This window comes from Bactrocera neohumeralis, chromosome 3, assembly GCF_024586455.1.
Source record: "Bactrocera neohumeralis isolate Rockhampton chromosome 3, APGP_CSIRO_Bneo_wtdbg2-racon-allhic-juicebox.fasta_v2, whole genome shotgun sequence".
Classification (NCBI taxonomy): Eukaryota; Metazoa; Arthropoda; class Insecta; order Diptera; family Tephritidae; genus Bactrocera; species Bactrocera neohumeralis.
Genome location: NC_065920.1, coordinates 3,645,819 through 3,662,018, shown reverse-complemented (window position 1 = coordinate 3,662,018; position 16,200 = coordinate 3,645,819). Strand labels below are relative to the sequence as shown.

Here is a 16,200-nt window from a genome sequence, read left to right as displayed (position 1 = left end):
AAAACAACAACACAGCGGCGGCATAAGTAATCAAAAACGAGAAAATAGAGAAAAAGCAGCGAATAGAGACAATTAAAATAATATGCAGCTCGGTGAGAGGCGAAACGCGCGCAAGCACAACAACAACAACAATGGTGTGCAAAGTGCTGTGTATTGCGAATCACAAGGGAAAGAAAAGAAAAACGTAAATATTTGTGTATCCGCTAGATACCAAGTGCGCGATAAAAGAGCGCGCAGAAGAGAGCAAAATGCGCGACGAAGAGCGCCAGTTGTCGGGAGTGAATGTAAACATTCGTGAACAGCTGTTTTTGTTGGATAGCTCAGCGATATTTATTGTTGACGTTTTTGTTTTTTGTTTATATGAAATTATTATTATTGTTTTTGTTTTTGTTTTGCAATAAGTCAGAGGAAAACTTTTATCGAAATAAAGCAAACGCAAGTAATATACGCTGCTTATAAGCTTACACAGAACGCTGCTTATTTTCAAAAAGTCACATACTGTATCTAAATATGTATGTACATATGTTTCAGAACAAAAATCAAATTATCTCAATTTGAACCAAAATTATAAATTTTATGCCGGCCCTCACCGATATTCAAGCAAAGTATCTCATTAATTTTGGCTTATTATATATAAATATTACAAACTCACATAAGTTTATGGCAATTTGACAATCTAGCATATGTACATCAGATCACACGAAACTAGTTTGGCCACCTGCCCAGTTGCTTGCAGAACTCGTTTATGGAAATGTACCAAACGACCAATGCTGAAGTTCAAGCATTCTTGCACATGCGCGTAGCATGGTCGAAGAACAAGAAACGACGAACGCCAACAAAACGAAACCAAAATCAAAATAGTCCTCAACATTGTTGTTGCACACAAGAACCTGTCAAACATGAGCACATTTTCTGTGGTCACCATTCTTCTAAGGTTTTGCGCTTGCAAAACTTGTTACCAATCTATGGATTTGTACGTATGTAGCCATTTGCGAGACGCTCTTCGCAATTTTTCTCTTTGCCTGCATTTAATCTCACCTTTAACTTTTCCATTTATCTCAACACGTATTTATTTTCATTCAATACTTTTCATGGTCATTGTAAAATGTTGCTGGGCGTAAAGGAAATGTTGCTGTGCAATATGAAACACTAGTACTAGTTCTAATATGAAAAATATTTCAAACACGAAAAAAAATGTGAAAAAAACTATATAATCTGGCTTTCTTATGTTGCAGTACCTAAATAATGTTGCTATCAAGATGTTGCTCAACAAATTATGTTGCTGATGGTATAAAAAGGGATATGTATGCCAAAGGAACTAAAACTAAAACCAAATAACAGTTCCTGAGACATATGTTATTATAGCAGCAGCCAATTTAAGTAAAGACTTAGTCGGTTCGCGTGATAGATCTCATATTCTATTCAACAAATTTCAATCACTGCCTCAAAAAAGTTAGAAAGTTAATACAAAAACTTTGTTTAAATGTAACATTTCCCAATCAACTATTTTTTTATTTTTGAAATCAATATGGTAATATACGATTTATTTAATTAAGCAAAACTTCAAACAGGTGGCAACCACTTAAAACTATTTCTATTTAACTTCAACTTCTTTAGATGGATATATCATTAAAAATGCCTATATTTTATGAGTTTGTCTCAACGAAATATTTCAAATAAGTGGCAACTCTTCTCAGACATAAATCTTACTCAAATCTCTCTTAAAGCTGTTTAATAGATGTTTGTGGTGTAAAACTTTATACATTCACGCAATTGAATTTTATCGAACTTTAATTCGTTTTGCTTGTAAATTATTAGATATTTTTCAAACAGGTGGCAACCAAGTAAAACTATTTTTAATTAAATTTCACTTCTTTAGATGGGTGTAGTACTAAAAGTTAATATATTTTATCAGTTTGTCTCAAAGAAATATTTCAAATAGGTGGCCACACTTCTCAGACATATACCTTACCCAAATCTTTCATAAACCTGTTTAATATGTTCATATTGTAAAGATTTATATTTTTGCGAAATGGAATTTTATTAAAAAATTTAAAAAAAATGGCAACCCCTTCGGAAATAACTTTCAAATTTGCTTAAGCTTATAAAGTTTGATATTAATATTATTTCAAATTTTAATTCATTTTGATGGGAAATTTTTAGACATTTTTCATATAGGTTGCAACCCTGTTTAACTTAAAAAAGGTTTCTTTGGCCTCGATATTGCAACAAAGAGTAATATTTAATTGTATTTCGTAGACAAAAGGTTCAAGGATTCAATTAAACTCTTTAATTTTTTGGGCAACGTTAAGACGCGCTTTGTAAATAAAGAAGAGAACTCCAACAACTTTTCTTCATAAATTGGATGATTCATTAAACGATAAATTTCCTAACAGTCATTGCTAATTCTTGGAAATAATTCCAACCGCTTTAATTTAATAGTCAGAGACGACATAAGTACATACATACATACATAGCTTCCACAAGCATTAACGCCGAATGAATTAAACGTGTCCAACAGTGGATTTTCCAACCGAACGATTTTATATTCCAAGCGAACTTTCGCTCGGAAAGTAGGAATACTGAAAAACATCGAGTCTCACATAAAGCGACCACTTATCCCAGACTTCACGTTCCTTCAAAAGAATATTTCGCCTTACGCAATCAGCAACAAGCTGCACGAATTAAGCAGCTTTCGGCTGAGTGCAAAGGTCAAAACGCTCAATTGCACCCACAGAGTCAATATTTTAGCTTCTTAATGCGCCAGCAACAGGCGCAAGAGGCACGGCCTTTCGACCACTTTGTCCATCTTCATTCAAAAGTCTATGCAAAAGTGCATTCGCTGTATTTGTTTGTGTTGTTGTTGTCGTTTTCGCACAACGAGCCGCCCAGCATCATGTCGTTAATTCAATTAATAGCACTACGAAGCGCCAACAAAGTGCACATAGACATACATACACACACACACACACATGCCTTGTGTATGCCGTAAGTACGTACAACAACAATGTCAATAAACATACTACTGACAGACAGCGCGATTCCATGCTATCAATTTAATTACGGTACATTCTCGTCGTTGGGCAAAATGTGTGTGCGCTTGTGCTTCACGAGCACAGGAAATCCCGTAATGAGCGACGGCAAGAGCTTCAGGTGCCAAGTTCAAGAGTGGTTACGAACTGGTTTGTCAGCTAACTAACTGTCAGTGCATTATTATTAATATTTATTTACAATTTTTTTTGAAAATCCTAAATAATCAAAAAAGATCTTCGAAAAGCCTTAGAATAGTTTAAAGCTCATATTAAAAGAGGAGATGAGAGAGTTCCTCATAAATTTACAAAAAAAGCGAACTACTCGCTCTTAATTGGTTGTGAATTTATGGGTGGTTATGCACATAATAGCCGTAGATATATCACAAACACACACGCATACATACGAGTATGCACTTAAACGAACATGAAAGTGAATTGCTCAAATAGTACAAAGAGTAATAAAAGTCAATAATTTTTTTTTTTTGTTTTGTACTCACATTTTTGTGTCGACAATAAAAACGGGTACATATGTGGGTATGTATGACCGGTTTACTACGTCATGCTTTTGCACTTAAAATCCAGTGGCGGCGTGTGCAACTATAGTCAAAGTAAAGTGGTGAGCGACCTCACGCTGTTGAACGGTGCTTTGTTACTTTCAACTTAGATTTTAGTCAGAGTCGCAGAAAGCTTTCAGAATGGTTTTTTAACACTTACGTAGCATTTAAAATAAAAAACGTTCTAGGGCCTCTTTCGTCAGCATTAAAATTTTTCCAAAAAAATTTCTGCGAAATTTTAATATTTTGTTTAATTTTGCATAGTACTTACAAAATAAAAACATCACTCAGATATAATAACCAATAGATAACCATTTTATAACTCTAATTATGTTTCAATATGGTTGTATGATAACCAATAGATAACCATTTTATAACCGAAACTCAAATTTTGCTCAAATATTCAAAAGCATTTTATTCAAGAATTTATTATTGTTATTATTGTGCTCGAACCCAAATTAACGCCACTGCACAAACAGTCTACCCTTTATAACTGTTTACTAGTTTTCCTCTTGAGTTGACACAGTTCATTTCAATTGAGTGGAAGCGCTCACTATTTACATCAATCTATAGAATTATGACATCAAAACTGCAACGCACACGCATTGTGGGTCACAACTGCAGACATACCAGCATGAATTTGATAGACTCGAACTACTGTAACCGTAACACATAACCTCAAAAAAATTCATTTCTACTACTTACGCCAAACATTAAAGGTTGCTGTTATTATTTACTGTAACTGAATAATGGGTACATTCTCACAACTTCTTATTAACTTTAATTTTACCCAGAACAGGGTTAATTAAGTTTGCTACGAGGATTGTAACACTCAAAAGGAAACCTCGGATATCCTATAAATGCTCAGACGATTAAACCATGTCCGTCTGTCTGTTTAATATACATACATATATGAACTAGTCACTTATGCTAACGATTTTTCCAGTCCTCGAAACACTTTTCATAATCATTTTTTGGGATGGCCTTCAGCTACTTCAGCGAATTTGGCCTTATCCCTTCGATCGACTGAAAACGGGTGCCGTTCTGATGATTGTTGAATTGTTTGCATATCAAACTCATAAACTCATGTCTCATCGGCAGCATGTCCAAAGAGATCTGTTTATGGCACTATTTTTGAAAAAAAAAACTCTGCTTTATCGGGACGAATCGAGCAAGAACGCGTTTCATATCCAAAATATTCCCCAAAATCATTCAAGCTCTCTAACACTTGCCTGACGATATTCAAGAACCATACATATACTTTGGTTTTTTTAATATTTTCATCAGTTGAAGAGGTCGAAGGTCGTCCAGAACGAGGCAAGTCTTCAACGATCTCCCGACCGCCTTCGAAGGCGTTGTAACACTCGTAGGCTTATGTTTTTTGATAAAACTGAATCACCGTAGTAACCCTTTCCAACATTCGCAATGATTCTGCACACGAAATTTTTAGAAACATAAAATTTGAGACAAATTCTTTGTTCAATATTTAATTTACAATGTCACTCATCAGTTTGTGTCAAATTTTATATGTGATGCGCACCGTGTGCCCTTAAAGGGGTACCCTTTAAAATTTAGTTGCTTAATTGAATAATGTTTCGAATCAATTGAGTCTGACATTTTAAATCTAGTTCAGTTCTTTCATGCCATAAGACGCCCACGACTGACGTTGTGTCAAAACAAAACACACTTCAAATTGGAAACGCCTCTTCGTGAGGCATGATGTTAGCGAATAGTTTCACTTGAAAAACAACTTGCTTGCATAATAAAAGATCCAGAAAGGGCGTTGATTAGCGGTCATTCACTTGAGTACTTTGTACGTTTGAAATGTTTTTGAAATGTACATAATGAAGGGATAGTCGAAGTTAGTAAGGAATAAATCTAAAAAAACACGTAAATCCGCTCAATATTTATATCTACAAATGTGATACCTCTTGGTTGTCCCTATCGCCGTTTTCAACTTATGCTATTCATTATAATCAGCGTCAACATAGTCAGGCACACCATCAGCAACATTTCATTGCATGCACTTAACCGGGGCTAAGCGGTGCTGAGCAACTGCCACAAAGCCAGAGCACAGTGTTGAGATTTCTCGACACATCATTACGAGCCATTCAAAGTCACCAACACTCATACGCGCTGTCATGCCACCACTGCACACACACACGCGCACACTAAGCGGTTCACGCGGCCACCCATTCCATGAGGCGCTCACGCCTTTAACGCTCATTCGCCGCACAGCCAAGTCATGCCGCTCGCTGCTAAGCAAAGACCGTAGGCAGGGCGTGATGCGGGCAGAACAATGCGATCGCTAGCCGAAGAAGACGCGCAAAACTTTAAGTGTAAACATAGTTGGGCTGGCGAGCTTAGTTCAGTGCTTCTTGATGGGCGCAAGTTTAACGTACTGGCCGAGCGGCAGTTGGCAATAAAAGGATTTAATTTATTCTTCCTTTAAATATAGTGTGTGAACTTATTAACAGTTAAATTGTACTGACTATAAGAAGTTTTTAACAAAGGAACTCGAACGTGAAGTGTTTTAAAAATCGAAAATTTAAACAACAGGAGGACAACAAGGACAGCCTAGCTAACTTCGCAAACCGATTAAATATTGAACTATAAATAATGCAATAAAAAGTCAGAGCTTCGAAAATCTATACCAACAGTATTCTGTAAAATCAATGCGTGAAACCCTGCGCACAGGCGACAAGTATTGAGAATGTCGCACACATCCGGTTGCAGTATTTTAGATAATTTAACAACCTCACAGCCGCAGCTGCTAACACGCTGCAGCAGCACGGATAGCGGCAGCCAGCTGGTGCTGAATTGCCATCGAAATGGCACTGCCGCCAAAGACATTAACCCAACCAACGCGGCACAGCGACCCCTCAATGCAGGCGGCGCAAGGCAGACCGCGGTCGATGCGGATGGCGGCATACGCAACTCGGGCTTTGTGGACAATTTTGCGGTGCAACGCCGGCATTCAGAGTACGTGGAGGCCTATGCGGACATGTTGAACGATTGTAGTGGCAAGTCGAATGCACGCCATGCGCGGCCATTATCCTGTTTCGTACAAACAAAACTCACAAAGAATGGCTATGTAAGCGCATTGCAAGGGGAGCACGAAGTGCAAGGACCGTGGCAGAATTCAGGTCAACTGCGACAGGAGTTTGCAGCTAAAATGGCAGCGTGGCTGAAGCCGCTGAAGTAGGCAAACCAATTTTATTTCGTTTTATTGCAAATTGTTAATCATAGTGCTAAGTTAAAGTAGTGGAAGTTTGTAGTTTTTAAACTGAAGACGCTGAACAAGTGGAACAGCAAAGCGACTTTAAGATCTGGTTTGGGTTCTCGAAATTCTTTATAATTGAAAAAGCAGTAAAGTAAGTTAGGCGTACACGATATAAATGTAGTTCCGGGTTCCACACTGTGGATCTTTATTCCTTCCATGACTTTTTTACTACTTTCGACTTAAGCATTGGTTCGTCATCCTGCTGAATTGTTTTGTCATTATAAGCTTCACAGAAGATTGAATCAATTCAATACCAAATTACGGTGACTACTGATATGTCCTGATATCTGATATCTCTTAGACTTGATTGAGCGGCTCAAGTCTTTTAATCACTCGACGGACGGAGTTTTCCCATGAATTTTACATCAAATTTTTTAGGTTTAGGGAGAAAGTACGCGATTTCTTGAATCTTTTCAATAATTTTTTAGGTTAAATATTACCTTTTAGCGAAACCATGTTTTCCAATAAGGGATGGTACCAGGATCTTTGGAAGCTATTGCACACTCGACAGAGATTTCGGTGTATCAGCCTACTTTATTTAAACCCTTAATATAAAAACCTAACCTTAACAAGTTTTTAAAACATTATTTTTCTCTCTTCCATTGCAGCTCGCAAAATAATCTGTGCAATGGCGGTATTCCCAGTCAAAATCACATACTCGCACCAAAGATACAAAATAGCTGCAGTCCAAATGGCCACAAGAAAGGCACCGTCACACTGTCACACCTGCCACAGCGGCCGCCAGTCGACATCGAGTTCGCTGATATTTCATATTCCGTCTCGGAAGGACGAAGGCGCGGCTTGAAGACCATACTGAAAAGTGTTTCGGGCAAGTTTCGCAATGGCGAACTCACCGCCATCATGGGACCGTCCGGTGCGGGGAAGAGTACACTTATGAACATTCTGGCCGGCTACAAGTAAGTACAACAGCACTCAAAGGCATTTATGGGATGGGAATATTAGGAGTATAAAAAAACTAGGAAATTAGTAAAAGTTGTTGAAAGAAATGCAAGAGAAGCTTATGAAGGAAATGAGAGCGGTAATTATGTTCCTGCAGTCACATTCGGATCCATAAAGCTGCTAAAGTTTACCTAATCCAATAAGTCGCAAGTCGTTATGAGCACTATATACATAAGTGTGTCTATATTCACATACAAGCACGGCGCAGGAAAAGTGTTCAGTGTGCCAAGCATTAATATTCCTTTATGGCTTCCTTCCTTGTTCTATTTTCGCACACACTGAAGTGTCGAATACGATTCCTTCGCCTTCCTTCGTTCAGTTGAGAACCGCAAGCGATTCCGTCTTGTCAACACGTCCTTTGCGACACAAGTCATATTATTATATGACGCTATTTAGGACTACTTCCCTTTTTGGTATTTCGCATTTGACATTCTTCGAATGTTTTCAGATTTGTTGCTTTGTTTCGTGCTTTGCTGTTTATTGATATTCGACGTGTGTGTGTTTGTTGACAGTTTATGGGCACTTGAAGCAATATTAGGTTCCTTTTGAGGCAAAGAGAGATAAGACCATTCAAATTCTTTGCTGACATTTTCGTTTATGTGTTAAGTGATTTATTGAAGACTTGGCTCTAGCTACTTACAAGTTCAATGTCTTAATAATAAAAGCTCCGATTCAGCTCGACAAAAACACAAGTTTTACAAACAGGCTATTGTGCCTTTATTGGCTCTATTATTTACCGTTGATTATAAAAATCTTTGTTTTTTTACCTATACAGCAAGACATAGTCCTTTGTTCCGGCCTTTAAATATAATTGAATGATTTCTTCAATATTTCTTCAGTCTTATTCTTTATTGGCGTGGACACCGCTTTCGCGGTTATAGCCGAGTTTACAACAGCGCGCCAGTAGTTTCTTCTTTTCGCAATATGGCGCCAATTGGAGATTCCAAGCGAAGCCAGGTCCTTCTCCACCTGGTCTTTTGAAGGGAGTGGAGATCTTCCTCTTCCTCTGTTTCCACCGGTGGGTACTGTGCCGAAAACTTTCAGAGCTGGAGTGTTTTCTTCCATCCGAACGACATGACCTAGCCAGAGTCGCCGCTGAACTATGCAAATTTCGCCGTATATCTCATACAGCTCATCATTCCATCAAATGCGATATTCGGTGTGGCCAACGCGCAAAGGACCATAAATATTCAACAGCTTGTACCGCCGACTCATCAGATGTTGCCATCGTCCAAGTTTCTGCACCATATATTAGCAGGACGGGAATAATAAGTGACTTAAAGAGTTTGGCCGTTGTTCGTCGAGAGGGGACTTTACTTCTCAATTTCCTGCTCAGTCCGAAGTACCGCCTGTTGGAAAGAGTTTTTATGCGTAGGCTTTCGAGGCTGATATTGTTGTTGCTGTTAATACTGGTTTCAAGGTTGACGAAATTATCTACGACTTCGAAGTAATAACGTGGGAGCCAAGTGGCGCGTGCTTCTAAAAACATTTGCTTGCTTCCTTATCCAGTCTGGAGAAAGAAGAACTAACGGCGCGGTTGTTGGGGCTCATGATATCGATATCTTCGGCGTACGAAAGTAGCTGTACACTTTTATAGAAGATATAACCTTCTCTATTTAGTTCTGCAGAACTATTTACTATTTTCTCCAAGAGCAGATTGAAGAAGTCGGAAGGAAAGGGAGTTAGTTGCCTTGTCTAAAACCTCGTTTGGTATCGAACAGATCAGAGAGGTCCTTCCCGATTCTAACGGAGCTTTTGGTATTGCTCAACGTCAGTTATATTTCTTTAGTAGTTTGAGTTAAATAAACTTAAATATACTCTTTGAATCCGAACGGTTTTACCCAAAATCTGAATTTATAATAAAGGAGAAGAAAATGATATTTGGCATAAGCTTTTCAACGCTTTCAAACGAGCTACGCAGCATCATTAACGTTCCTATTAATTTTTTTTAGTTAATACCACTCACTTTTCGTTTCAGAACATCGCAGCTGAGCGGCTCGGTGATGATCAATGGCAAAGAGCGTAATCTGCGGCGTTTTCGTAAACTTTCCTGCTACATAATGCAAGATGATATACTCATCGCCAATCTCACAGTGCATGAAGCCATGATGATCTCGGCCAATCTCAAGTTGGGCAAAGATATGAATTTGGCAGCCAAACGCGTAGTTGTACACGAGATACTCGAAACGATCGGTCTGAAGGATTCCAGTAATACGAAGACCTGCAATCTGTCGGGCGGACAACGTAAACGACTCTCGATCGCACTCGAGTTGGTTAATAATCCACCAGTGATGTTCTTTGACGAGCCCACATCCGGTTTGGATAGTTCAACGTGTTTCCAGCTAATTTCTTTGCTCAAGTCGTTGGCACGTGGCGGTCGCACTATCGTTTGCACCATTCACCAGCCGTCGGCGCGTCTCTTTGAAAAGTTCGATCACTTGTACATGCTCGCCGAGGGCCAGTGCATGTACGAAGGACGCGTACGCGGTCTGGTGCCATTCCTCTCGTCGCTCGGCTACAACTGCCCTTCATATCACAATCCGGCCGATTATGTGCTGGAGGTAGCCAGCGGCGAGTATGGCGAATCTGTGCAAAAGCTGGTGGCGGCGGTCAAAAGCGGCGAGTGCAAGAAATTCAGTCACAAAGACTACGGCTTGACGGCTGTGCGCGGCATTGCCAATGACATTGTCAAAGGTGACAATGACTGCAACAACTCCAACAGCACAAGTACGAACAATGCAACACTAACGGCAACCACAACTCTAACACTGGAGGATGAAAAATGCAAAATGGATGAAATGTCCAGCACTTTAATATCACATTCGAATGCACTCAAAAATCCCATATTGGAGACGCAACAATCACAACTATCCGACTGCACAGTTATCAACTTGAACATTCCAAACAGCAACAATGACAATGGCAACTCCAACAGCGGACTGCCCTACAGCTGCAGCTTCAGTTCGAAGGGCGGACAAGTTGCGCTCACCGGCGCTGCAGAGAAGGCAGCCGCCGCAGGTTGCACCACCTCGCTCTTGGACTCGCATGAAAGTGTTGTTACGCTGCCCAACAGCTCGGGCTTCCCCACCAGCGGCTGGACACAGTTCTGGATACTGCTGAAGCGCTCGTTTGTAACCATCATGCGCGATCGCATGCTGACGCATATGCGTTTGGCCTCGCACGTCATTGTCGGCGCCATTATCGGCATGATCTACTACGATGTGGGCAATGAAGCTTCGAAGGTGATGAGCAATGCGGGCTGTATCTTCTTCACCACGCTCTTCACCATGTTCACGGCGATGATGCCGACGATATTGACGTGTAAGTAAAGTTGCGAGAATCGTTTCAAACTTAGCTGTAATTAAGCTGAAAATTCGTTTATCCGCAGTTCCTACTGAAATGTCGGTGTTTGTGCGGGAGCACTTGAACTACTGGTACTCGCTGAAGGCTTTCTACTTTGCCAAGACAATGGCTGATCTGCCGTTTCAGGTATGTAATGAACCTCCATCTCTTTCATCGCTCTGCCTCTATTCATTGGATCTCGGCACTTTTCAGAAACCTTTTTCAATATTTTACACACATTCAACTTTCATATTGACCTCTCCACAGATCGTCTTCTCCAGCGTCTATGTGATTGTCGTCTACTATTTGACCTCCCAGCCCATGGAGTGGATGCGCATCTCGATGTTCGTCTTCATTTGCGTGCTCACCTCGCTGGTGGCGCAGTCGCTCGGCCTGCTGATTGGCGCTGGCATGAATATCGAAGCGGGCGTCTTTCTCGGCCCCGTCACAACAATACCAACCATACTCTTCTCCGGCTTCTTCGTTAACTTCGACACCATACCGGGCTACCTGCAGTGGGTGACCTATGTTAGCTATGTGCGCTATGGTTTCGAAGGTGAGTCCACTTTATTGACTCCAGTGGCATGAAACTTGTTAACTTTACGTTCTTTTCTTACAATTTAGGCGCCATGGTGTCGATATATGGCATGGATCGCGCCAAATTGGAGTGCCACGAAATGTACTGCCATTTCCGCAGTCCCAAGAAGTTCTTGGAGGAGATGTCGATGGACAATGCCGAGTACTGGATAGATGCGGTGGCACTGCTCGGCACCTTTGTAGCGCTGCGTATTATCGCGTACTTCGTGCTGCGCTGGAAGCTGCACCTCATACGCTAAGCGCTAAGCCGCTTATATATATATAAATAGTTGTACGGTGTAATTATATTATCTATATCTATGTTATGTATTTATAAGTAGAGACAGTCACAAAGACAGTTCCATAAGCATTTCACGCTGATTTCAGTTTGTTTGGGATCACACGTTTAATGTGTGTGTGTGTTTTTTATACCATATATATATTGAACTTGATATTATTTAGCGCCTTGAATTGATATAAATATATTTTATTATCGTAGAATTTTTACGCATACGGATCATGTAATTTACAAGTAATTAAATAACTGTACTATTTGTATGTATGTATATATATTAAGATGCATGCTTGCTTGCGGTGCTTCAATTTTCTTTCCACCCCCCCACTTTTGTTACTACATAAGGGCAAGAAGTTGGCATATTTGTAAGATTAGCGCGTAATTAGCTTGAAATATTATTAGAAGAAATATTAGATTTTCAATAAAACAACATAAATCAAAAAGAACCAGTATTATTATACAAGACAAACAGCACCCAAGCGGATTGTAGACACAACTGGTTTTTTGGATATTATACATATGTATGTTAGCTACGAATGTCAGTAACCGATGTATGTGACCAACAAAACGACCGTTCCTATAACAGTCGGTTCTAAGAAACTCAAACGGGCCCACATTTTTATTCGGCCTAGGACTGACAACTCGGCACCATTCCTCGAAATTTCTTTAGGAATGTTTTCTGCCGCTACAACAACAACAAAAACTACAGCCAATGATATAGCCCTTAAAACTGTTTGGTACATATTCGACTTCTAGTGAAAATGGCGATCAGGTACACCACAGTTAGCTTGACTATGCAAAAATGAAGCAGTTTTTCAAAACCCATTGAGCCATTAATTTTGTTATGATAGCCCTTGTAGCGCCGAATATCAGTAAAAAATAATATTTTTGAATAAAAATGATCACTAGTATTCTAAATTTTGGTTTTTAAAGTTTTTTACCTAGATTTGTCTGAATGAAGTTCACCATTTTGCCGCTTAAAATTCATTGCGCCATTTCCTTGAATTCACGTGAATTATATATAAATATTTAATATATAATAATAATTAATTTATAGACTTTAGCATACTTTTCAGCGCGAAAAATTTAATTTAATTCGAACAAACTGCGGGCAAGAAATAATAACTGAAGATTTTATTACTCGAAAGCTTCTCTTCACATTTAAAAATTTCTGCGAGGAAATATTTCGAAGCTAAGGGTCTTGGTCCACGATAAAATATTCCCCGAAAATTATTCGAACTCTTTAAATAAATTTTAAAGAAATAAATATTGAAACTTGTCATTACAAAAAGAAAACAATATTTAGGGAAATATCATATGCTGGTTCCCTTCAGTTCTTTGTCACACCCATCTTTTCCTTTCTGGACCAGATTGTCTGCGATAAATTTCAATTATCAAGCACAAGAGTGTCAAGAGAAGGTATTTTATTGCGATAAATTGCTGACTTAGGTTCGACTACACAAGAAAGCATATTTCTAGGCTGACGGGGTATTATAGTTAGTCGTCTTTGTGATGGGATTACACTCTTTTAGATTCGTTTACTCAATTTTCGGTTAGCAGTCAGCTGTCAGCTAAGTTTTGGTTAAAAAATGTTATTTGCCGGTTAAATAATCTCTTTACCGGTTAAATTAACCAGTAATTATCTGATAGAAAACGGTCATAAGTTGTGTTGAAATCTATGAAATCGAGACGACAACTAAGCTGAAAGGCACTTTTGATTCACTTCAATTCAAAATATAATTTCCATAAAAAGTACTCTTTGGAAAACGCCCAAAAGTATGCACAAAATTAAAACCAATTTGCCATTTATAACAGACAAATTCATATGTAAATATGTATGTTACAAACACAGCCATTATTCCCTCTCCAACAGCAAATGACTTATAGCATTTATAAAGACATATTAAGTTAAATACACTTAATCCAAGAAATAATAATAATAAATTTTTAATGAAAGTCTACAAGCAATTATGCACATGATTTTGTACATATATACGCGATATACACATTTGGAAATCGTCCAAGAAGGTTCTAAAGCAAGCATGCTGACGTGATATTGAAGAAGTTGTGATATGTCTGCGTTGTTTGATATTCATTTCGTTTTAGAACAAAATAAAAAATTTTATTAGAAACTAACTACTTTGTCACTTTAAACATAATTACTTTTTTCAATTACTGCAATGCCAAATACTTTAGAGATCTGTATGTAAATATGTTTCAATATTTATTTTTGGTATTTTATTGTGCACTTTTTGTCCTTACTTTTTATTAAATAAAAAAAATAAATGTAAATAGTTTTATAATTTTTTTTTGATTAAAAAAAGTTGGAATTTGAATGTGATGGACTTGATGAGCATTGATTGTGTGTTGGAAAACGTTTTTAGATCAATATAAAGTGAACTGTTTTTCCAATTATGAAGAAGTTTATTTTTGTAGTGCGATTTAGGTTAAGTGTTGTTGGAAACTAACGAAATTCGTAAGAAACAAACTTAAGAAAAATAGTAAAAAAGTTGAAAGGTGCATAACCGGGATTTAATGTATGAACTGGTGTACTATCGGGTATCTAAAACGAAATATGAAAGTAGATTAACGATTTTAATGAAAGGATTGTTAAAGAAGACGAATTTTAGATTAAGTATGTAAGCTAAGTGGTTAAAAATTAGAGTTGTATTGTTCAAGTGAGTCAAGAAAAAAGTTTTTTTTGAAATATTTTTTTATAATGTTTGGTATTTAAATCAACACACTTATAAAGCCATCCGTTTGAAGCATAAAACTAAGCAATACAATTTTCTTAAGGCGCGAGATTTTTACTTTTTTTTCTGGAATTTTTCGCTAAAATGTCATCTCCTCTTCTCTAGAGGAGCCTCACTTTCGTGTCTAGGCATAAATAGCCAGGGAAATTAAATAAAAAAAATATTTATACATTATTTATAATTATATAATACTTGAACTGATTAAAAAATTAAGAAAAAATTTATAAAATACAAAATTGTAAGCAAAGAATTAAAAATAGAACATAATATCTTAGTGTGCAATAAACCATTAAATTGTCAAAAATTGAAAAAAAAAAACCAGTAACAGCATCCACACAGACATATAAAGTAAGAGTTGGAAGAAAAGTTTCTCATAAAAACCTAAACTATAAAAACAAAAAAGTTAAAAATATAAATCTCGTAATCTTAACATCACAAAATAAAAATATAAATCCCATAATATTAACGTCAGCAAAATTAAAAAAATCCATCAAAATAAATATTTGCAAGTATCTCAAAATATCAAGCGCTTCGCCGCAAAAGAACGCATCTACAAATTGTCCATATTTGTTGAAAACATCATTATATCCACTTAGTAAATACTTACGCACCTCTCTATGCAAAAATAAAGAAATGCACCTGTTTGTATGTATGTGAAAATCAAACACAAAATTCATATATATATTGAAAAAAAATTAAGAAAAAATTAAAAAACAAAAAATTATAATTTAAAAAAATTTAAAAAAAAATTAAGAAAAAATTTAAAAAATTATGCATATACATAAGTGATCAATAAATATAGCAATTCTACATATACATATATACATATACATATATCTATGTATGTATGTAATCACCAATTGTTATTTAATGCAAGCGAACAACGGACATTTCTGTACTTTGAGATGTGTGTTTTGTAAATATGAAGTTGGTAAAGTAGCTATGTGTATGTGTTTGTAATTTAATACATATATATTGATTTTTCTTACCTATATATATAATTTTAAGTTCAGATATACTAAATAGTTAATTATATACTTGAAATCACTCAAATAAACAACTCAAAAACATAATTTTATTTACACACACGAGTATAATTTTTCTAACAACAAGTGAAAGTGGCAGTGAAAGACGGCAGGAAGTTGACTGAGTGTCTGAAAATAATATTTTGTAAACTTTTTGGTAGTTTTATTAAGGGGTTATATGGGTTTCCTCGTGTGAAAAACAGTCTTTTTTAACAATTTTTTCTCATGCAAAAAGTGAAATATTTTATTATAATTTTTATTGTTACAAACATACACTATTAACAAAGAAATTCTGAAATTTTTGGAAAAAATATTTTAAACTAAACCATTGCGACGCCATTTCCGGTGACCCCTCGGAAAAAAGATGAGCCCGCGTTGGC

At 37.2% G+C, this 16,200-nt stretch overlaps 1 protein-coding gene across 1 annotated transcript; it reads left to right on the top strand.

Moving 5' to 3' along the window:
- The first annotated feature begins 5,955 nt into the window (after positions 1–5,955).
- On the top strand, positions 5,956–15,877 carry LOC126754258 (ATP-binding cassette sub-family G member 1). The gene is made up of 6 exons (XM_050466274.1): positions 5,956–6,787; positions 7,478–7,786; positions 9,808–11,150; positions 11,218–11,318; positions 11,439–11,727; positions 11,796–15,877. The coding sequence occupies exons 1-6, from the start codon at positions 6,300–6,302 to the stop codon at positions 12,005–12,007; spliced, it is 2,742 nt and encodes a 913-aa protein (XP_050322231.1). The 5' UTR covers positions 5,956–6,299; the 3' UTR covers positions 12,008–15,877.
- The last annotated feature ends 323 nt before the right edge of the window (positions 15,878–16,200 follow it).